Genomic DNA, 19994 nt, shown 5'->3' with positions numbered 1-19994 from the left:
GAAAGATACATGCATTATTATTTTCCTTGTTCTAACCTCTACAATAAATTACCTTACATTCATATTACTATGGCTATTAACTATCTGCCAATGCAAATTATGCAATCTTTCAACATTGACTTCTGACCTTGCTGCAAGAATCTATAACTGCACTTTAAAACTTTATTTTCGGAGCATACAATAACTACAGCATTGCCCGGTAAATGAAACTGGTAAACACTAGGCAGTAGCAAGCTATTTTACCCACTAGCCAAAAAAGACCCAACTGTCACTTTAGACATTTCTAGTGCACAACATTGTACATTAACATACTAACATTCTACTGCAAGCGGGGCTTTTTACGGAACTTCAACCCAAATCATGTTAACCGACAACAAATAAAAAATGTACAGGGAGCTGTGTTTCATGCACACATAAAAAAACCAGTTCATTGTTAAATGTTTTTACAGTTACACAACAGTAAAATATTTTCGAACAATTTGGAATCATCAAAGCAACCTAATAGCATACTAACTTTAAATGTGAGAATGGATTCGCATGAAAAGGTCGATTGAAGGTTTTGTATCTATATCTCGCTCCTAACCATTGAAATAAAGAAAATACGCCAACACAATTAAATAATATAAAAAACAATGCAATTTATTCAAACACCTAATCTCCATACCTTAACGCCAATCTGCAACTCCGTTACATCACCAGTGTTCTTCGCCGAAACTGACATTCACGCACAAAAAACAACATCAGAACTCAAAATGAAAAAGTAATAACATAATGAGAAAAAAATCATAGAAATTGATCAATTAAAAAGGGAGAAATTAACGAGATCTGAAGCAATCTAGATCAAGCAGTGAAGAATGAATAATCTAGATCAAGCAGTGAAGAATGAATAATCTAGATCAAGCAGTGAAAAATGAATAATCTAGATAAATTGAATCAAGGAATCGAGAAGAATACCTAATGCTGAGGCAATGACGAAGAGGAGAATAATTGGAAATGGCTTCATCGAATTGCTGAAATGTTTTTTTTTTCTTCAGTCACTACTTTAAGTCTTTTTTTCACTCGCTTAGGATTTGGATTCCGTTATAAATAGCATCGAAACGGGTTTCAACCGGATCGGGTTTATACGGCTGTTATTACAGGATTATACGATTTCTGATACTGTTTTAATTTTGAGATATTATAGTTCCAATGATAGTTTATTACAATAATAATCTTTGAATTTTTAATTCTACACTTTATTCAATCTTGATAATTTAAATCCCGTAATTTTATATTTGTATAAAAATGAATTTTTATATAATTAGAGAATTTTATACATTGACTAAAAATTTTTGTATTAAAAAATATATATAATAAAGAGAGAACGGACATAATCCAATAAAATAAAATGACACACATATATTATTAAATATATTTTTAATTTTTATAAACTTTTTAAAATAAAAGCTTTTAAAAATCTTAATTTTAGTCTATATATATTTTTTAGTCTTGATAATATTCGTGGTTAACAAATTTAGTGATGTTAACTAAACTCATATGTATATTAAGATTTTTGAGTATCTTTTTTAGATATGTTATAAATATTATTAATATGTTTTTACAAAATTTTAGATTTTTTTTAATAAAGTATAGAATTTTTTTTAGTCAAACATGACATTAATTAAGTATAATTTTTTAGACGTAAAAAATTTAAGAAATTAAAATAGTGAAATTTTATTTTATTTTTATCTTAAAAAAATGATAAATTTTATTATAATTAATTTCCATAATTATAAATTGTACTATAGTTTGAAAGTAAAAAAGTTGTAAAAATTAAAAATAAAATTTTGGAATTTTACAAACAAACATATTTAACATAAATTTCTATAGACTTTAGAGAATGGACTGAAAAGAAAAATATGCGATCACTTTTTTCTTTTTCTTTTTATAATTGCAGTTTTTTCCTTCGTTATTGTATGTAGTTTTGCTAACTTATATTAAAGGCAAAACAAAATGAAAAAAGTATATCATTAAAAGTGTTTTGTTCAAAATATAAAGTAAGTTGACTCTTCCAATATGAAAACAAAAGGATTTAAAAAATTAATGTTCAAAGCCTTTGAAATTATTTAAATAAATTAAAATATTGAATTTGGACAAATTTAATGTTAAATATTTATCTCTTTAATAACTGAATAGCACTATTGTATAATCAAAGTTCACACATATAATTTTTATTTTTATAATTTAATAATAATAAAATTATAAAAGTTACTTTTTTTATTAATTTATTAATAATAATAATAATTAATTTATTATAGTTAGTAATTTTTATTTAATGAACCCTAAATTTATCTAAAAAATATATGAGTTGCTTAAAGATGATGTAGTACAATAGATTTCATTTAATAAATTCATGTTCAATTCACAGTTGAAGATAGAGATGCTTTTAATAAAATAAAAAATACACTTATTTATTAAATTTAAAATGATGTCAAATTCAAAGACCATTACGAAAATGTTGAGAGCTTGCTATTAATTACTATCTGTCTGACCTGCTACAAGCGAGCGGTAAAAACGAATATAAAAAAGAAAATACCGAGTAAGTCCTCGTGAGTGTAATCCATCACAATCATCAAGCATAAGGAATAAAGGGGCAGAATCGGCAAAAGAGAGCACTTTTGGTGGGAAAGAAAAGCACAAGTGGTTACCAATTCAAAAGTTTAAACCACGAAGTGCTCATTCTCTAACTGACGCAGGCACTCACGTATAGCAGCATCTCTCAACCCACTTCTCGTAACTTCCGTTATAAAACCCTAAAAACAATCTTTTCTTCCTCTTTTCCTTCACCTTCGTTATTATTCCATTTTTACAAAACCCTATTTTCTCTTCCCTCTAAAATCTCAACTCGTTTACCTTTTCAATTAGCTTCTATTATTCGATTGAAAAATGGAAGCTAATGGTTTTGACGATGTTAAGATTCCTCTGTTACAGTTACCAGAAGAAGAAAACGTTGCCGTTAGAACCGTTGCGTTACAAATAAGCGACATCGAGTGCGCTTCCTGTGTTAATTCTATTGAATCCGCTGTTAGGAATCTAAACGGCGTTAAAAGTATAGCTGTTTCGTCAATTGATGGCCGAGCCGTCGTCAAATTTGTTCCCAAACTCATAACTGTAAGTCACACAATCATTACCATCATCATTCCTATTACCATTACCATTAATATTAATATTATTATTATTATTATTATTATTCTTATTTTTATTATTATTATTATTATTATTATTATTATTATTATTATTATTATTATTATTATGATTATTATAAATTTCATGATATATTTACTCATTATGAAGCGGCGGTGGTACAAACACAAATACCAAACATGCACTAACACATAAAAATAATTTTAGAAAATAGAAGGAATTGTATTGTACTCTCTCTCCCAAATTATATGTCATTTTACACTGTCAATAAAACTTTTTTTTTTCCCTATCACACCTTATGTTATTTATTTCTCTCTTTTCTTTCGGTTATATTAATTTCTCTTTCTCATACCATTGGATAATTTTGTAAAATAACTCATAATTTTTCTTGCTCATACAAAATTAACTATCTTTCTTAATTTGAAATTTACATATAATTTGGGGTGGGGGGAGTATGTAATTGCAAGTGTAAGGGTCGTGTTAGATGGTCATTAGATGGTGACGTGTGTCACTGAGACTCGCCTTCAATTTGAAGTGTTAGATGGTCATTAGATGGTGACATGTGTCACTCAGACTCGCCTTCAATTTGAAGTGTTATACTACATAGCATTGGCATAACTAGCATTTATGTTATGTTAAGGTATTTGAACTTAGTCGTTGATTCATGTTAAGGTAGTGGATTATATTTTTAATTATGAATTGTTTTTTAATGTAGGCAAGACGAATAAAAGAAAGCATAGAAGAGAGTGGATTTAAGGTTAATGAGGTTCATGATCATGACCAAGATATATCAGTGTGCCGAATCAGGATTAAAGGAATGGCATGCACAAGTTGCTCTGAGTCTGTTGAGAGAACACTTCAAATGATTGATGGAGTGAAAAGGGCAATAGTTGGTCTAGCTTTAGAGGAGGCAAAAGTGCATTATGATCCTAGCCTTGCCGATCCCGAAAAGATAATTGAAGCTATAGAAGATGCGGGCTTTGGAGCAGAACTTATTAGCTCTGGGAATGACGCGAATAAAGTTCATCTAAAAGTTGAAGGGATTGATTCTGAAGAAGATGCTAATGTGTTAGTGTCTTCTCTTGAATTAGCTGGAGGTGTGAATCGTGTTGAAATGGATTTTTCAGATTATATAGTTACCGTTAGCTATGATCCGGACATTACAGGTCCGAGAACTCTAATTCATTGTGTTCAGGAAGCTAGCCGTGGCTCCAAGATGTACCAAGCAACCTTGTATTCTCCTTCAGGACAAAGAGAAAGGGATAAGGTGAATGAAATTCGCACGTATAGGGATCAGTTTTTGTTCAGCTGCTTGTTTTCTGTACCTGTGTTTGTGTTTGCTATGGTGCTTCCCATGCTTCCTCCATATGGCAACTGGTTGAACTATAAGATCCATAATATGCTTACTCTTGGGTTGTTTTTAAGATGGATCCTTTGCACGCCTGTGCAGTTCATAGTTGGAAAAAGGTACTATTACTATATGAATAACTGTTTAATCCAAGTTTCTTGTTACCTTTACTATTAATAATTAGCCAGTAGATGTTTTTATGCATCTGTTCTAGACATAGATGTTTTTATACTCATTTTACAATGACTATTATTATTATTATTATTATTAGGTTCTATGTGGGATCATATCATGCACTGAGGAGAAGATCTGCTAACATGGATGTGCTGGTTGCGTTAGGCACTAATGCTGCTTATTTTTACTCGTTATATATTGTAATAAAAGCACTGACTTCAGATACATTTGAAGGACAAGATTTCTTTGAGACCAGTTCCATGTTGATATCCTTTATCCTATTAGGAAAATATTTGGAGATTGTGGCCAAAGGGAAAACATCAGATGCTTTAGGAAAGCTGACACAACTTGTTCCAGATAAAGCATATTTAGTGGAAATTGATACTGATGCAAATATCATCACAGAGACAGAAATTGACACTCAACTTATACAAAAGAATGACATAATTAAGATTGTGCCTGGGGCTAAAATTCCCATTGATGGTATTGTTATAAAAGGGCAAAGCTATGCAAATGAAAGTATGATCACTGGAGAGGCAAGACCCATTGCCAAAAGTCCAGGAGACAAGGTATCATACTTGCATTAGGACCCCTAGTTGGTTGCATCTTTTAATTTTTAATGTTACAGATTAGGAGATCACAACCAATCCAACAAATTAATGAAAAACACCTAAATGACGAAGGTGAGCGTAGATGTTGCGGGTGAGTGGGTGAGTTCTATGAAAGATAGGATTAGGAATGACTAACACTAGGTGTAACCAAAAAGTGTGAGAGTGAATATACTCTGTGATGTGTTGGACAGAGAGACACACATTCAATTGATTTCCTTTCTTTTTTTCGTGGGAAGGTGATGTAGGGAATTGTGTACAATCGTTAATTTTTTTAATCCAAGTTCTAGTAGTTTAAATTATTTAAAGGTTACATGATAGAGAGGTGAGAACAACTTTAATTTTTTCAAATGTGTTGAACAGGTTATCAGTGGAACGATCAATGAGAATGGCTGCTTGTTGGTTAAGGCTACACATGTTGGATCAGACACTGCCCTTTCTCAGATTGTTCAAATTGTAGAAGCTGCTCAACTTGCCAAAGCACCAGTTCAAAAACTTGCAGACCATATTTCAAGGGTTTTTGTTCCAATAGTGAGTATTTTTATTTGTCCCTAGTGTAAACATTTGAATAAATTAATATACTTGTGTAGTGCCAACTGTGCCCGTGTGCCGTAATATTATATTAATATATCTTCCTTTCGGGAGACTGAACTTATATATGCTGATCATGGACAACATTCTAGTTTAGTGGTAAGCATAATGCGTGTTTTGGGTGGAAATTTTCTTTTCTGGGTGATCAGGAAAAGTTTTTATTTTTTATTTTAAATTTTCATGTAAAAGATGAAAATTTTCATTTTCTTTTCCCTTATTTTAAATATTCTTTTATCCCTCATGTAAAAGCATTTCAGCTAAATGACATCAGTTATGTGATTGATTTTCCTGTCTCATGTCATCTTTCTATTTTCATTTTCTTTTCCCTTATTTTAAATTTTCTTTTCTCCCTCATGTAAAAGCATTTCAGCTAAATGACATCAGTTATGTGATTGATTTTCCTGTCTCATGTCATCTTTTTGTTTATATTCTACTATTATTGGACTGAAAATGATGGTATCATAAAGATATTGCATCATTTTATCTCGTAACTGACACCAGCCTTATAACAATATATTATTATAGCATCCATGGGAAGCTGATTACTTTGTGGTTACATCATTAGGTGGTTGTTGCAGCATTCATAACTTGGTTGGGGTGGTTCATTCCTGGAGAAACTGGTTTTTACCCTAAACACTGGATACCAAAAGGAATGGATGCATTTGAGCTTGCTTTGCAGTTTGCTATTTCTGTGTTAGTTGTTGCTTGTCCTTGTGCTCTGGGACTAGCTACACCAACTGCAGTCATGGTTGCATCAGGCATAGGCGCTTCCCAAGGAGTGCTTATCAAGGGTGGGGATGCACTAGAGAAGGCACACAAGGTAATGGTATTTCTTTTTCCCGTTACCTCATATCTTGAATTGTTGTATGTAAATTGTGCTCGTATTTGGAGATTATACTAAATGGAAGTTTCTAAATATTATAGTTTAATCACCACATGTGAACCTTCCCCTCTAATATTGTTTATCAGGATTGAACTTATACTAAATGGAAGTTTCTAAATATTATATTTTAGACACCACATGTGACGCAATCAAAATATCTCCTGCTATTTATGACGCAACCTTTCAAAGTTTTAAGATGCGTCAAATTTACCTTTTTTGTAGTATGGTGATACAGTTTTTCCATTTTTCCTTTACAGATTTGTCTACTGTCATAAATAATTTGTGTATTTAACGAAGTGAGGCAAAAGAAGTTCACTGATTTTATTTTCTAGCTGGATGTTACTAAATGACAATATTATCTCTCTTAGATGTTCATAGGTTGTACTTGTATCACCAAGTAATCAGGATTGCATGAAAATCTTTTTCAAAGGCATACTTTTATGAAAATCTTGTTCATAGGTTCACTTTTCATTGTTTATACAACATTCATGTTTTGCATAATTGTGTAGTGTTTATTTGATACTAATATGCAACACATTCCTAATATTTCACTGTTTTTTATTAAAATGAAATCTTATTCATTGTTCCTGATGCAGGTAAAAACTATTGTATTTGATAAGACTGGGACACTAACAATTGGGAAGCCAACGGTAGTTAGTGCAGTGCTGTTTTCTGGATTTTCTATGGAGGTGTTATGTGACATGGCAATTTCTATCGAGGTATTTTTTTTATGTTGCATACTGTATTTATTTGGACATCTGAATTTTTTATATAGTTTTGTTCTTAACATTTTTGAGCCTCTGCAGAAGATATTTGAAGAATATAGAAAAAGAAACCAAATTTAGTTTTGAGCAAAGAAATTTGGCTTTCATATCCCAAAAGCTAAAAAATTTTGCTGGGTGAATCTCAGGTGCTTTTGTTTTAAAGTAGGCAGCAAATAAATATTAAAAACAAATGACGAAAGAAGCACTTGTCTTTCATTTAGAGATTTGGAAGAAAAAAATCTAAATGGTGTGGACCTCGGATTTTATTTGATATTTGTTACCCTTACCCAGAGTGAGAAGGGGAGCCTTGGCGCAACGGTTGTTGTTGCTTCGGTGCTATAGAGAGAGCTCTATAGAACCAGGTTGCCAATTTGTTCATTGAAATGAAAAACAAAAGTGCAATTCTATGTGATAGTGAAACTTTCCCATTCTAAATATTTTAATTATATTTCTCCATAATATTTAAGCATTATTTCTACTTATTTTTAGGCAAGTAGCGAGCACCCGTTAGCTAAAGCTGTTGTGGCACACGCAAAGAAGCTGCGCAAAAATTTCGGTTCTTGCACTGAGGAAGTGCCCGATGTTGTTGATTTTGAAGTACACATGGGAGCCGGGGTAAGTGGAAAAGTTGGTGATAGAACAGTTTTAGTTGGAAACAGGAGGCTCATGCATGCTTGTAACGTTCAAATATCTTCCGAGGCTGAGAAGTACATCTCTGAAAATGAGATTCTGGCTAGAACTTGTGTTTTAGTTTCAATTGATGGAAAGATTGCTGGAGCATTCTCTGTGACTGATCCTGTAAAGCCAGAGGCTAAACGTGTTATATCATTTCTCCACTCCATGGGCATCACAAGTGTCATCGTGACTGGGGATAACCATGCTACTGCAATTGCTATTGCAAATGAAGTTGGTATTGATATGGTCTTTGCTGAGACGGATCCAGTAGGCAAAGCTGATAAGGTGAAAGAATTACAGGTAAGGCTTTCTAAGCTAGCTATATGGAACTCATGCTAAAACACGTCTTTTTCAAATGGATACGATGAACTAATTTAATTGACACACCTCGGTTATAAAATGACATATGAATGCATAATATCATTGACCGTCTTACAAAGATGTAAACATTTTCTGATTTTTTTTAATTGAAACTGGATGCAGATGAAGGGAATGACTGTGGCAATGGTAGGTGATGGAATAAACGACTCTCCGGCTTTGGTTGCTGCTGATGTTGGCATGGCAATTGGTGCTGGAACTGACGTAGCTATAGAAGCAGCTGATATAGTTCTTGTAAAAAGCAACTTGGAAGATGTAATTACAGCCATAGATCTATCTAGAAAGACCATGTCTCGTATCAGGCTGAACTACATTTGGGCTCTTGGCTACAACATTTTGGGCATGCCAGTTGCTGCTGGTGTTTTGTACCCATTTACTGGAATCAGATTGCCACCATGGCTTGCTGGTGCTTGCATGGCTGCATCTTCCCTTAGTGTGGTTTCTTCGTCTCTTTTGCTGCAGTTCTATAAAAAACCTTTGCATGTAGAATCCATTAAATAGCCTATTTTTGCCTTTTAGTTCGACTTGACAATCCACATATTGGTCATTTTATAAGGTGTAACTTTTGATCACCCAATTGTTGTAATTATTTAACTGTTTCTCATTATTTCTTTCAAATAGTTTCTCATAATGTTCATTTTTTCCAGGAATTGTCCTCCAGCCGTTATCAATAAGTTCATTATCATTTTTCTGCAGTTTACAAAATAAGCAATGAGCCTATAAAGTTGGAAAATTATCAGTTATGCATTACGCTGACAAGAGGAAATGTTTAGTGGTCTGTGTTGGATTGGATTTTATTCTTCTTTTATATGCAGAAACAAAGAGTATGGAGCATAGTCATAGACCCTGCTCATTTTTTCAATCAAAGAGTAGCTGCCATGAGAATGTTAGGACCTTACGGGGAACCAAACGATTTTGATATTTTGGTAAACTCAAAATGGAACTGAAAATTTCATTTTTAGAGACAGCTTTGCGTTGTTGCGTATAAATTGAACTGCATGAGTCTGTGTTGTTGCATGTAAATTGAATAGTCTAACTTAATATAACTTGTGGTACAACTTAATCTCACCAACATTACTAAGCTTTCATTACTATCATGTTTTGAGTTTTGACTATGATATGTTTTGAGTTTTGACTATGATGTAATGCTACGAGTACTTTCCTCATATGAATATTATTTTAGTTGTGTTTTAATATATATATCAAGTTAGGTCTACTTATGGTCTAACCTGTCTTATTTAATAAAAAAGTTAGACTCAGGCTATTTTTAAAGCATATTTATTTAAAATAGGTCAGACTTATAAAAAAAGTCTATTAGAATCATTTTTAATTTAATATATATAGATATGTAAAATATAACATTTGAATATTTTAATGTTAATAAAACTTTTAAATAGGTCTTCAGGTCAAACTAGACTTTTAAAACTGTCAGGAAAAAAAGCATATTCCCACCCCTAATCACCACCAAAATTGTTTCTTAGTAATAGATATTTATAATGTATATTTGATGGATGATATCTCCTCTAAGCATTAGTTTTATATTAAAAAAAATGTATATATATATTTTTTTTAGGTTATGCTATTATAGTATCTTGGAGTCAACGTCAATGCCTTAATCCTTCCTGCACATAGAAAACCACTTAATATCCACCTGCCATCCCCTTCTTAAGTCAAAGTCTTCTTCCACTTCATGACACATACAACTCATCAACACTTAATTTCATTAATAATTATTGTCAATAGTGGACAAATAATAATCAAGTTGTGAGTATGATACTATTATTTCAAACAATCATACAATAAGAAAACGACGACAAATCAAATACAAAAAAGTTTGATATTTCCAATTGCAATAAGTGATCAAGAGTTGAAGACTAATATACCAAAAATTTCTCAAATGTCGATCTTACACATCCCAAAAAAAGACTAGTAAGCTATTTAAGATAAAGTTAAAAAAGAACCAAACATAATCTCTTAGCTCCAACAAACACGATATCAAAGAAAGCAATGGTTATGGCTGTGGTTTCTCTATTTCTCTTCTCCTTCTTATTCACTTTATCAAGTAAGTCACTTCCTCCTTCTCCCCTCGCATCAATCAAAATCTCAAACTTTGTGTTATTTGTTTTTAGAAAAATCATCTATGAACCATCACTTTATGAGAAAAGCTAACATGATAATATTTGTAATAATTTTCAAAACACCAATAATCCTGGTTAATAGTAACATTCAAATTCCTCAAATCTTGATATAGTGATAATCATGTATATATGTAATAGTATCTCAAAAGAGAGAATTGTTTTGGGGTTGTTTGAGTTACTGGGAGCCCAAATTGTAACATAACATTTATGCAATCTACAAGCAACCTTAACCAATTTTAATTTTAATTTGACTCTTTAAAGTGAACAATTCATTTTAAAAAATAAAATAAATAATATTAATAGTTGATATTTTGTACACATACAATATACATGACCAATCACAAATAAATATAAAATAAACTATTAATTTTATCGAGACAAATTGTTTTAATCAAACGGTGGTTATAATAACCCGCAATGCTTGACCCCACCGACTTATGTTTTATAAAAAATTGTTTATAATGATTAAGTTCTTGACATTTACATTGCTTACTAAAGCTTCATCCTTTAAATTTAAAGGATCTCAACTGCCACACAATTATAACGATAAGAATAACTAAGGGACATAACTTAAGCTTCATCCTTTTAAGGTTTTCAAATTGATGTCGAAATAACATTTGTTACTATTATTGCAGTGTAGAGTTTTGCCTCTAGAAGTTAATGACCACTATATGCTCAGTATAAAATAAGTATACATAGAAATCCGGCCACAATATATACACATAAGTTAATTTTGTAACCGCGATCAAATGTTGTCCTATGATGTAAAAGATCTTAGCCCTAATTTTCTAAGTGAATACCACAGGTGGAGAAATCTCAGGGCAACCAGGAGTGAACTATGGACAACTAGGAAACAATCTTCCAACACCAAAAACCTCAATATCTCTCATCAAAAATCTAAAAGCAAAACGAGTCAAAATCTATGACGCAAACCCACAAATCCTCAAAGCCCTCGAAAACACTGGACTACAAGTATCCATCATGATCCCAAATCAACTCATAACCGACATATCCTTAAACCAAACACTCTCAAACCAATGGGTCCAATCCAACCTCGTACCCTTTTACCCAAAAACACTCATTCGTTATCTTCTTGTCGGTAACGAACTCATTTCATCCACAACAAACCAAACATGGCCCCACATTGTACCCGCGATGCACCGAATCAAAAACTCCCTAACTAACTTTGGTTTGCATAAAGTCAAAGTTGGAACTCCTTTAGCAATGGACATTTTACAAACATCGTTTCCACCTTCAAACGGCATTTTTAGAAACGATATTGCGTTTACCGTTATCAAACCCATGTTGGAGTTTTTAAACATAACTAACTCTTTTTTCTTCTTAGATGTATACCCGTTTTTTTCTTGGGCTTCGGATCCTATTAATATTAACTTGAATTATGCTATTTTTGAATCCGATAATATCACGGTTACGGATCCGAATACGGGTTTGGTTTATACTAATTTATTTGACCAAATGGTGGATGCGGTTTATTTTGCAATGGAGCGGCTTGGGTTTTCGGATATTCGGATATTTATTGCTGAAACGGGTTGGCCCAATGGTGGTGATTTGGACCAAATTGGCGCGAATATTTACAATGCTGCCACGTATAATAGAAACTTTGTGAAAAAAGTTACGAAAAAACCTTCGGTTGGGACACCGGCTCGACCGGGTTCAATTATTCCGTCTTTTATTTTTTCTTTGTATAATGAGAACTTAAAACCGGGATTGGGAACAGAACGTCACTTTGGGTTATTGTATCCGAATGGGTCAAGTGTTTATGAAATTGATCTTTCTGGAAAGACACTGGCGTCGGAGTTTAAGCCGTTGCCGCCACCAGAAAATTATAAAGGGAAGGCGTGGTGTGTGGTAGCGGAGGGAGCCAATGAGACAGCAGTGGCGGAGGCGTTGTCATATGCTTGCTCGCAGGGAAACCGTACATGTGACCCGGTTCAACCCGGAAAACCGTGTTTTGAACCGGTTTCGGTGATAGGTCATGCTAGTTATGCGTTTAGTTCTTATTGGGCTCAGTTTAGGAATGTGGGTGGAACTTGTCAGTTCAATGGTCTTGCCATTCAAATCGCAAAGGATCCAAGTAAGTTTTATTTTTCTAAGAAAATTTATTTTTAAATTTTAAATCTCCTTATTCATGAAGTTAGAAATATTTTGTGTATTTTTCAAATAATTTTAGATATTCATATTTTTTCTTAAAGAAAGTTATTTTATTTTTGGTACAATTGTTCACTTAATTTAATTTTATATAACATTTCTAACTTTTTTTTTTCGATTTAGTATTTTATTTAATTTTATTATAAAAATTCAAAAATATAAAGAATGAAAATATGAGTTTATTTGAATATTTGAGCTATAAATTTGATAAAATTTGCATTATATTGAAGATAATAATTAACTTTATAAATTTTGATAAATTTTTTATAAAAAAATATAACATTGTTAAGATTTTAAAACATAAAAGATTAAATTATTTACTTACAATTAAATAAATGATCAAATTAAAAAGAAAAAAAATTAAAGATTAAAATGCTATCTAAAATTAAGTTAAGAGATCGCATGAGCAATTGTGCTTTTATTTTTTTTATGAAAAACAAAATCATTTTAGTTGTTGAGAGTTCATATCCTTTTTTGTCTTGTTTGACTCATACTTTGTATGTTTTTGTTTTTGAAGGCTATGGATCTTGCAAGTACCCAAGTGTGACTCTTTAATGAAGCCAACGCGAATATGATCAAATCAGCCAATAGAATTTTTAAATATATTATTGTGTCTTTTCGGGAATAACAAGAATAATTGTCGTATAGGCTAACATTATGAATAGCAAGAATATATTAGGATATACATACATTGAAAAACAGCCAATGGAATTTTTTAATTTTGCATTGAAAAACAAGTTGTAAGATTCAAAAGCCAAACAATGCATGCTCTGTTTGTTTAATATTCAATTAAATGGTAAGTTAAGGAAATGAAACTTAGAACTTGTATCAGCCTTCTAGCAAATGTTAAGAACTTGATTTATGATATCCGTGGTGTAAATAAAAATATACAAATTTATTGAAAAATCATTCTCAAATAAGAGATAAAACAAAGAACAACTATAATGATTGTCATCGGTTGTATTTTACATAGCCAACAAGCAATTTCCTTCAAACTTATATTTGCAAATGTGCAATCGACTAAATTATAAACCTTGCTTTGATCAATACATATTTGCTTGCAAAAAAAAATCTATGGAATAGGTATATTTGTTTTTAAAAAACACAATGAAACTGTAAAAAAGATAGCAAATACAACAATTTAGTCAAGTCTGATCATTTTTCCAAGACAGAAGAGGGAACAACATTAATGAACTGAACCATAAAATGGAACAAGGGCACGATTTACAAAACTTATAATTTCAACACCTCATACAAGATAACCTAACTTTACACAAAAAAGGTAACACTAAAAATCGACGATCCAAAGTTATATAAGTTTTGCAACTGACCAGGTTAGGCGTTGTGTCAAACCAAACCAATTGAAAAAATGAAAGAGGCAAAGACACGATGAAAATAAAAATCTCAGTCTCTCTATAATCCCTTTGTAACATATATTAATTCCATAAACTAAAAAGGCCCACGAGAAAGTATACATGTGGTTAATGGGAGAAAACGAAATATTATTCCTTATATTTTTCTTCTCTTTGATTTTCCTCCGCTAGAATGATCAGAAGACATAGCGGAAACACCAGTGCTATGACCATGTGAGGACTCGTCAGCGGGCCTTCCATTAGATCTGTTCTTATCAGGTCTTCTTTTTGGAGTATTTGATAGTTCAGATACTGAGCTCTTCATTCTGCTACTTTTGGATGCTGAGGCACGTGAACTTCCTTGAAAACCACTTTGCATTTGGGATGTATTTGTGGCGGCTCCTGCAGAATTTCGACGTGCTTGTTTTGCTTCCAGTTCTTTAGGATCAGGGTAATGGACAACAGAAACTCGGCGTGTAATTTTTCCAGCTGTAGAAAGAGAAATTATTTCTTTTAGATGTTGAATTCAAAAGGTATACTATGACAACATTAACAAGAATCAGAGTCTTGTGGGACATGACAAGAAATGCGGTCATATGCAACAAAGGGCAATGGCAATCCAATATTATCTATGGAAGACAGATCCATGTGATTCCAAACATAGTGTTTCTGAAAAACATGGCTACAGAGAAAAATAAAGATTACTTACAATAAAGGTTACATGAATATTGGATTTAAACACACTTTATAATACAGGTTACAATTGAGATTACACGAGTGAATTATTAGCTACTTACAATAGAGGTTACATGAATATTGGATTTAAACACACTTTATAATTAAATGCAAATAATCAAGCATCGGATCGAATTATTAGCTACTTACAATAGAGGTTACATGAACATTGGATTTAAACACACTTTATAATTAAATGCAAATAATCAAGCATCGGATCGAATTATTAGCTACTTACAATAGAGGTTACATGAATATTGGATTTAAACACACTTTATAATTAAATGCAAATAATCAAGCATTGGATCGGAGGTTTCTCAAGGAACAATACGTAAGATGGATAAAATATTAGACTAACCATACGAGCATACCCTTCAAATATTTTAAATGTGCATTAAATTTAGCAGAAGAAGGGACACGAAAACATATATCATGTTTCAAAATACAAATGTAAAAACCAGCTGAAAAAAACAAATCAGTCTATTGGTTCTCTCAGAAAAAAACAAAATTTACATTAAAACACAAATTATTCATTTAAAGCAAGTTCTTCGTTATTGGTCCACCGTTTCCAAACTCTTTCATTTGATGTACTTTCCTCACTGGGACCTAACTCACACGACCATACTACCATAGACAAATTTCCACCATCTTCTCAGGAAATGATACTCAAGTACATTAGTAACTAATCATCTACTTTCTAATTTTATTTCATGTCAATGGATTCACCATTCACATATGCTTACTTTTTTTGCATGCCTAGCATTCACAGCAATAGTTTTAAACGAGATAGATGGTAAAATCAGAGTTTACTGAATGTAAAATTAGACAAATCACAGGATTCAAAGTTACTAAAGAGTGAAGGATGTTGGGATTGGTTTGTCCTTGTTTAGATTTAGCTCAATAAAGCTAGGTTTCAGGCTTTCAGCTCATTAGCCTAGAGTTGGGTTTGTACACTTCATTGAACTGTTAGGTTCATTGCAAACTTGCAGGAATAGATTTGTTCATGTTTTCTAGTTCGTGACTTCATTTATGCCGAGAGTTATGGAGTTGAAACTTGAAGCAGAATCACTCTCTTCGTCAATTTAGATTATATTACAGTAACAAGGGACATTTTTTAAAAGAAAAACTATGCATACCAATTTTTTGTTCTGTAGCAGAGGAAACAAAAACTGTTTCATCCGGCTCCTGGGAAGCAAAGCTGACGAACTCATACGCTTTCCCTGCCAAAGAAGTGACAAGAAATTAGGGAACTTGCACAACAACCAGTTTCACTCTATACCCAAACCATAAACAATCATGTAATATGCCACGTTGAGATCAAGATATAGATATTGAAAGAAAGAACATGGCATTTATGATGACACAACAATGGATTCATTTTATTTACCAGACGCGCCCTTATAGCTGCCCAAGTTTCCCTCATTATGAAGTTTGAGAGACAATTCCTGCCCGTCAATGTCAGTTAACAAATCCTGGCCAACACAGCATACAGAGAAAGTAAGAACATAACATGAATGATTAACACAGCATCAACTTGAGGCTCATCCACCATCTAAATATGAGATATAGGGAAAAACGGTCAATACAAACAACAGCTCATTTGAATAGAATGAAACCAACAATAATTGAAGAAACTTCCCAGTCTCTCACAATAAAGTAAGACGGAAAGACAAAAATAAATGGTCAAGAGGCATGAAAAATTTTCACAGTCCAACATGAAACAATAGAAACTTCCAAACATATGTTAAACAGTAATAGAATACCAAATAATACATGTAATTTCAATTTTAAAGTCAGAAACGGAATCAAACACTAGAGAAGTTAAGGTCAATAGAGAGGCTTGACCATAACGAAGTTAAGAGCCAGTTTAGTTTGAGAAAACATTTATTTTCGTTTTCAGTTTTTATTTTAATTGCAAAATTGACCCTTGTTTTCATCTGTTTTGTTTTCAATTTTGTACCAAAAACGACACGGGGGCTATTTTGCAATAGAAAAATAAAAAGTAATAATGATCGCAAAAAAAATTTTCTCAATCCGAGAAAACCTTCATAAAACTAAAAACAAGTTATGATTTTTATAATTAATTTTATTTTTGGTTGATATGACACAATTTTCATTTTTACAATGATGACGATATCAATTGGTTGTGTTTTTCTTTTTCCCATTCAGCTAGCAACAACAGTAGTCGAAATTCAATTCAGAATAGACAAACAAAACAAAATGACAAGCATAAAGAATTAACAAGCTTACATTGGAAATGGGCAACTTAAGGAGCCAAAGCTCAGTGGATTCGGTCAAGTTAAGATCAATGAGTGCTTCTTTGGCTTCTTTCACAAATTCCACATGAGGTTTGTAACTGTCTGAATCTATATTTGACATTGCCACAGCCTAAACACCCAACAAACAATATAGAAATAAATGAAGAAGAAAAAAACAGAAAATCAAATTATAATCTATACTACTAAGTAGAGCTGAACAATAATACTAATTACTAAGTTAACAATAATACAAATTTCAATAAGTTAAAAATAATATCAAATTCATACTAAGTTAATAATAACTAACCAAAGACAGAAACTAGATTTAAAAAAAAGTAAAGTAAATTATATACAAACTACATTGAAAAAGCTTGAAGTCTAAAAAAAGGAACCCTAATCTTAAAACTTTTGAAAATTGGAAACATTTAAATAAATAAAAAAGAGAATACTGCTTTAGAAATAACAAACAGAAGCATACATAAAATAAAATAAAAACTGAAATTGAAAAATAAGCATACAATCAACACAACAATATAAATAAAAGAACTAACGAAAGACACAAACTAGATAAAAAACAATAAAAAAAAAAGTAAAGCTAATTATAAACAAACTAGATTGAAAAAGCTTGAAGTCTAAAAAAAGGAACCCTAATCTTAAAACTTTTGAAAATTGGAAACATTTAAATAATCAATGACATGGTTTTCCTTCTATTCAGTTAGCTCACATAAAATTTCAGTCTGTACCCAAAACAACAAAAATCAATCAGAAAAGTGCTATAAATTCTGCAATCCATTAACCAAGTTTTCTTTCGCAACTTAAAGAAATAGTAAAATAAGTCGAACAGCTTACCGATGAAATTTAGTTGAATCTTCTAGAATACCTTTGCTGAGATAGGATAAACAAAAGCAGAAGAAAAAATTAGAAGATGCTTTCAATTTATAATCTCACTTGTGCAGCAAAGAGAATTCAAAATCAAACATCCTTTTTGATAAAACTTTGTTGTTAGCTTTGGTCAAACATTAATGAACATGGTTGACAAAAGATCCATCTTAAGTGTATTTAACATTAGATCATAATCCAATTGTCAGAACCAAAATGCAATTTATTGAATTAAATGATAATGCTCAGGAAACAATTTTTTTGCATATTGATCTAAGATTTTCTACACAATAATCTTTAAACTTATCTTCCACAAGAAAATCATGAAATTCAACAATATACTCTTGTAACTTAGTAGAAATTGATACTGATGCAAATATCATGACAGAGACAGAAATTGACACTCAACTTATACAAAAGAATGACATAATTAAGATTGTGCCTGGGGATAAAATTCCCATTGATGGTATTGTTATAAAAGGGCAAAGCTATGCAAATGAAAGTATGATCACTGGAGAGGCAAGACCCATTGCCAAAAGTCCAGGAGACAAGGTATCATACTTGCATTAGGACCCCTAGTTGGTTGCATCTTTTAATTTTTAATGTTACAGATTAGGAGATCACAACCAATCCAACAAATTAATGAAAAACACCTAAATGACGAAGGTGAGCGTAGATGTTGCGGGTGAGTGGGTGAGTTCTATGAAAGATAGGATTAGGAATCACTAACACTAGGTGTAACCAACAATTTAATCCATTTCACTAAACAGACAACACAAAATTCTCAAACAGTTCAAAGAAAATCAACACTATAGCACCCTATTCCAATTCCAAAAGATTAAGCACTTTGAAATGCTTCACAAAGCATAACAGAATGAAAAATCCAATTTTTTAGACACCCCAAAAATTAATATATCATTAAAACCAAATTAACGTATTAATTAATACATAACAAAAATAAATAAAAACATGATAATCAGAAACAGGAACTCACCGACAGCAAGTACAACGTTGGTAACCAACAACCTTGTCAAAAAGCGAGATCGTAAGAGAAAGACGGAGAAGGAGGAAAAAAACGAGAAAGGGTAGATGGAATGGTGAGAGAAGATAAAAGCGAGCGTAAATACATAAACCCTTAAACCCTTTTTAATTTTAACAACATGATGGCATTTGGTCTCAAAAAAAACCTCAAATCAAATATGGAAGGTTTAAATATCTTTTGCATTATAAATTTTTTTTTTGATTTTTTTTTAAGTTCAAATATAGCTTTATTTTATATAATATTTGTATTATTAAAAAATTTGACATAGTTAAATTTAAATATAATTTCTTAATTTAAAAATAACTTTTAAATATAATAAAATTATAATTTTTTTTTATTTAAAATTAATTCAAAATATTTTTGTTTTTTTTTTCAATAATAATATTAACAACTTCAAAATGGTAACTGAGTTATCTAAAATATAAATCTCTTCTTAATGATCCAGTGATCATTTTGAAGTTGTTAATTTTAAGTTTTTTTAGAGAAGAAGACCGAAACATTTGAATTTAAAAAATATTATAATTTAATTATACTGGAGTTTATTTTTAGATTAAAAAAAGTTATGTTTTAATTATATTTAGTTTTAATGATGTTACAGTTTTTGTATGAAATGACTATTTTAAAATGAAATTATATTTGTGGCTGTGAACCAAACAAAAAAACTTACTTGAACAAAAATAAAAACATGTTATAATTGCAAGAATCAAAAACATGTTTAAACCAATATCGAGTCATCAAAATATTAATTAGTGTTATTTCTGACGGTCACTTGTATCCTTCAAGTACCGCCGACTAATTTGAATTTTTTACTAAGTCG

General features: G+C 31.4%; 4 protein-coding genes across 5 annotated transcripts in view; 2 read left to right on the top strand and 2 right to left on the bottom strand.

The window, feature by feature from the left end:
• The window catches only part of LOC101515288 (FK506-binding protein 2), a 3592-nt gene extending 2479 nt beyond the window's left edge, over positions 1–1113 (bottom strand). The window contains exons 1-2 of the mRNA XM_004510180.3: positions 955–1113; positions 665–714 (exon numbers count right to left, since the gene is read on the bottom strand). Coding sequence (XP_004510237.1) covers positions 665–714; positions 955–1003 — 99 coding nt within the window. The 5' untranslated portion in view covers positions 1004–1113. The remainder of the gene's footprint in view (positions 1–664; positions 715–954) is intronic.
• Positions 1114–2668: 1555 nt separating this feature from the next.
• LOC101515614 (copper-transporting ATPase HMA4-like) lies at positions 2669–9667 on the top strand. Of its 2 annotated transcripts, XR_001144470.3 has the most exons (9): positions 2669–3150; positions 3899–4650; positions 4803–5274; positions 5677–5844; positions 6470–6724; positions 7384–7506; positions 8041–8526; positions 8710–9160; positions 9252–9667. XR_001144470.3 is itself a non-coding variant. In XM_012718575.3 (8 exons), exons 1-8 carry the CDS (start codon positions 2926–2928, stop codon positions 9103–9105), a joined length of 2877 nt encoding a protein of 958 aa, XP_012574029.1. In that variant the 5' UTR covers positions 2669–2925; the 3' UTR covers positions 9106–9250. The 2 variants fall into 2 exon arrangements, 1 of the variants encoding a protein (XP_012574029.1); XM_012718575.3 differs by lacking the exon at positions 9252–9667 and having other exon boundaries at positions 8710–9250.
• A 746-nt stretch (positions 9668–10413) lies between these two features.
• Positions 10414–13645, top strand: LOC105852574 (probable glucan endo-1,3-beta-glucosidase A6). Its single transcript, XM_012718576.3, has 3 exons — positions 10414–10666; positions 11548–12837; positions 13429–13645. The coding sequence occupies exons 1-3, from the start codon at positions 10612–10614 to the stop codon at positions 13464–13466; spliced, it is 1383 nt and encodes a 460-aa protein (XP_012574030.1). The 5' UTR covers positions 10414–10611; the 3' UTR covers positions 13467–13645.
• A 656-nt stretch (positions 13646–14301) lies between these two features.
• LOC101488370 (mediator-associated protein 2-like) lies at positions 14302–19269 on the bottom strand. Its single transcript, XM_004510182.4, has 6 exons — positions 19130–19269; positions 18106–18141; positions 17249–17386; positions 16386–16470; positions 16135–16218; positions 14302–14752 (listed from the first exon to the last, which is right to left on the bottom strand). Exons 3-6 carry the CDS (start codon positions 17375–17377, stop codon positions 14421–14423), a joined length of 630 nt encoding a protein of 209 aa, XP_004510239.1. The 5' UTR covers positions 17378–17386; positions 18106–18141; positions 19130–19269; the 3' UTR covers positions 14302–14420.
• Positions 19270–19994: the final 725 nt, after the last annotated feature.

This window comes from Cicer arietinum, chromosome 7 (assembly GCF_000331145.2).
Source record: "Cicer arietinum cultivar CDC Frontier isolate Library 1 chromosome 7, Cicar.CDCFrontier_v2.0, whole genome shotgun sequence".
NCBI classification, from domain to species: Eukaryota; Viridiplantae; Streptophyta; class Magnoliopsida; order Fabales; family Fabaceae; genus Cicer; species Cicer arietinum.
This window is presented reverse-complemented; position numbering and strand designations above follow the sequence as displayed.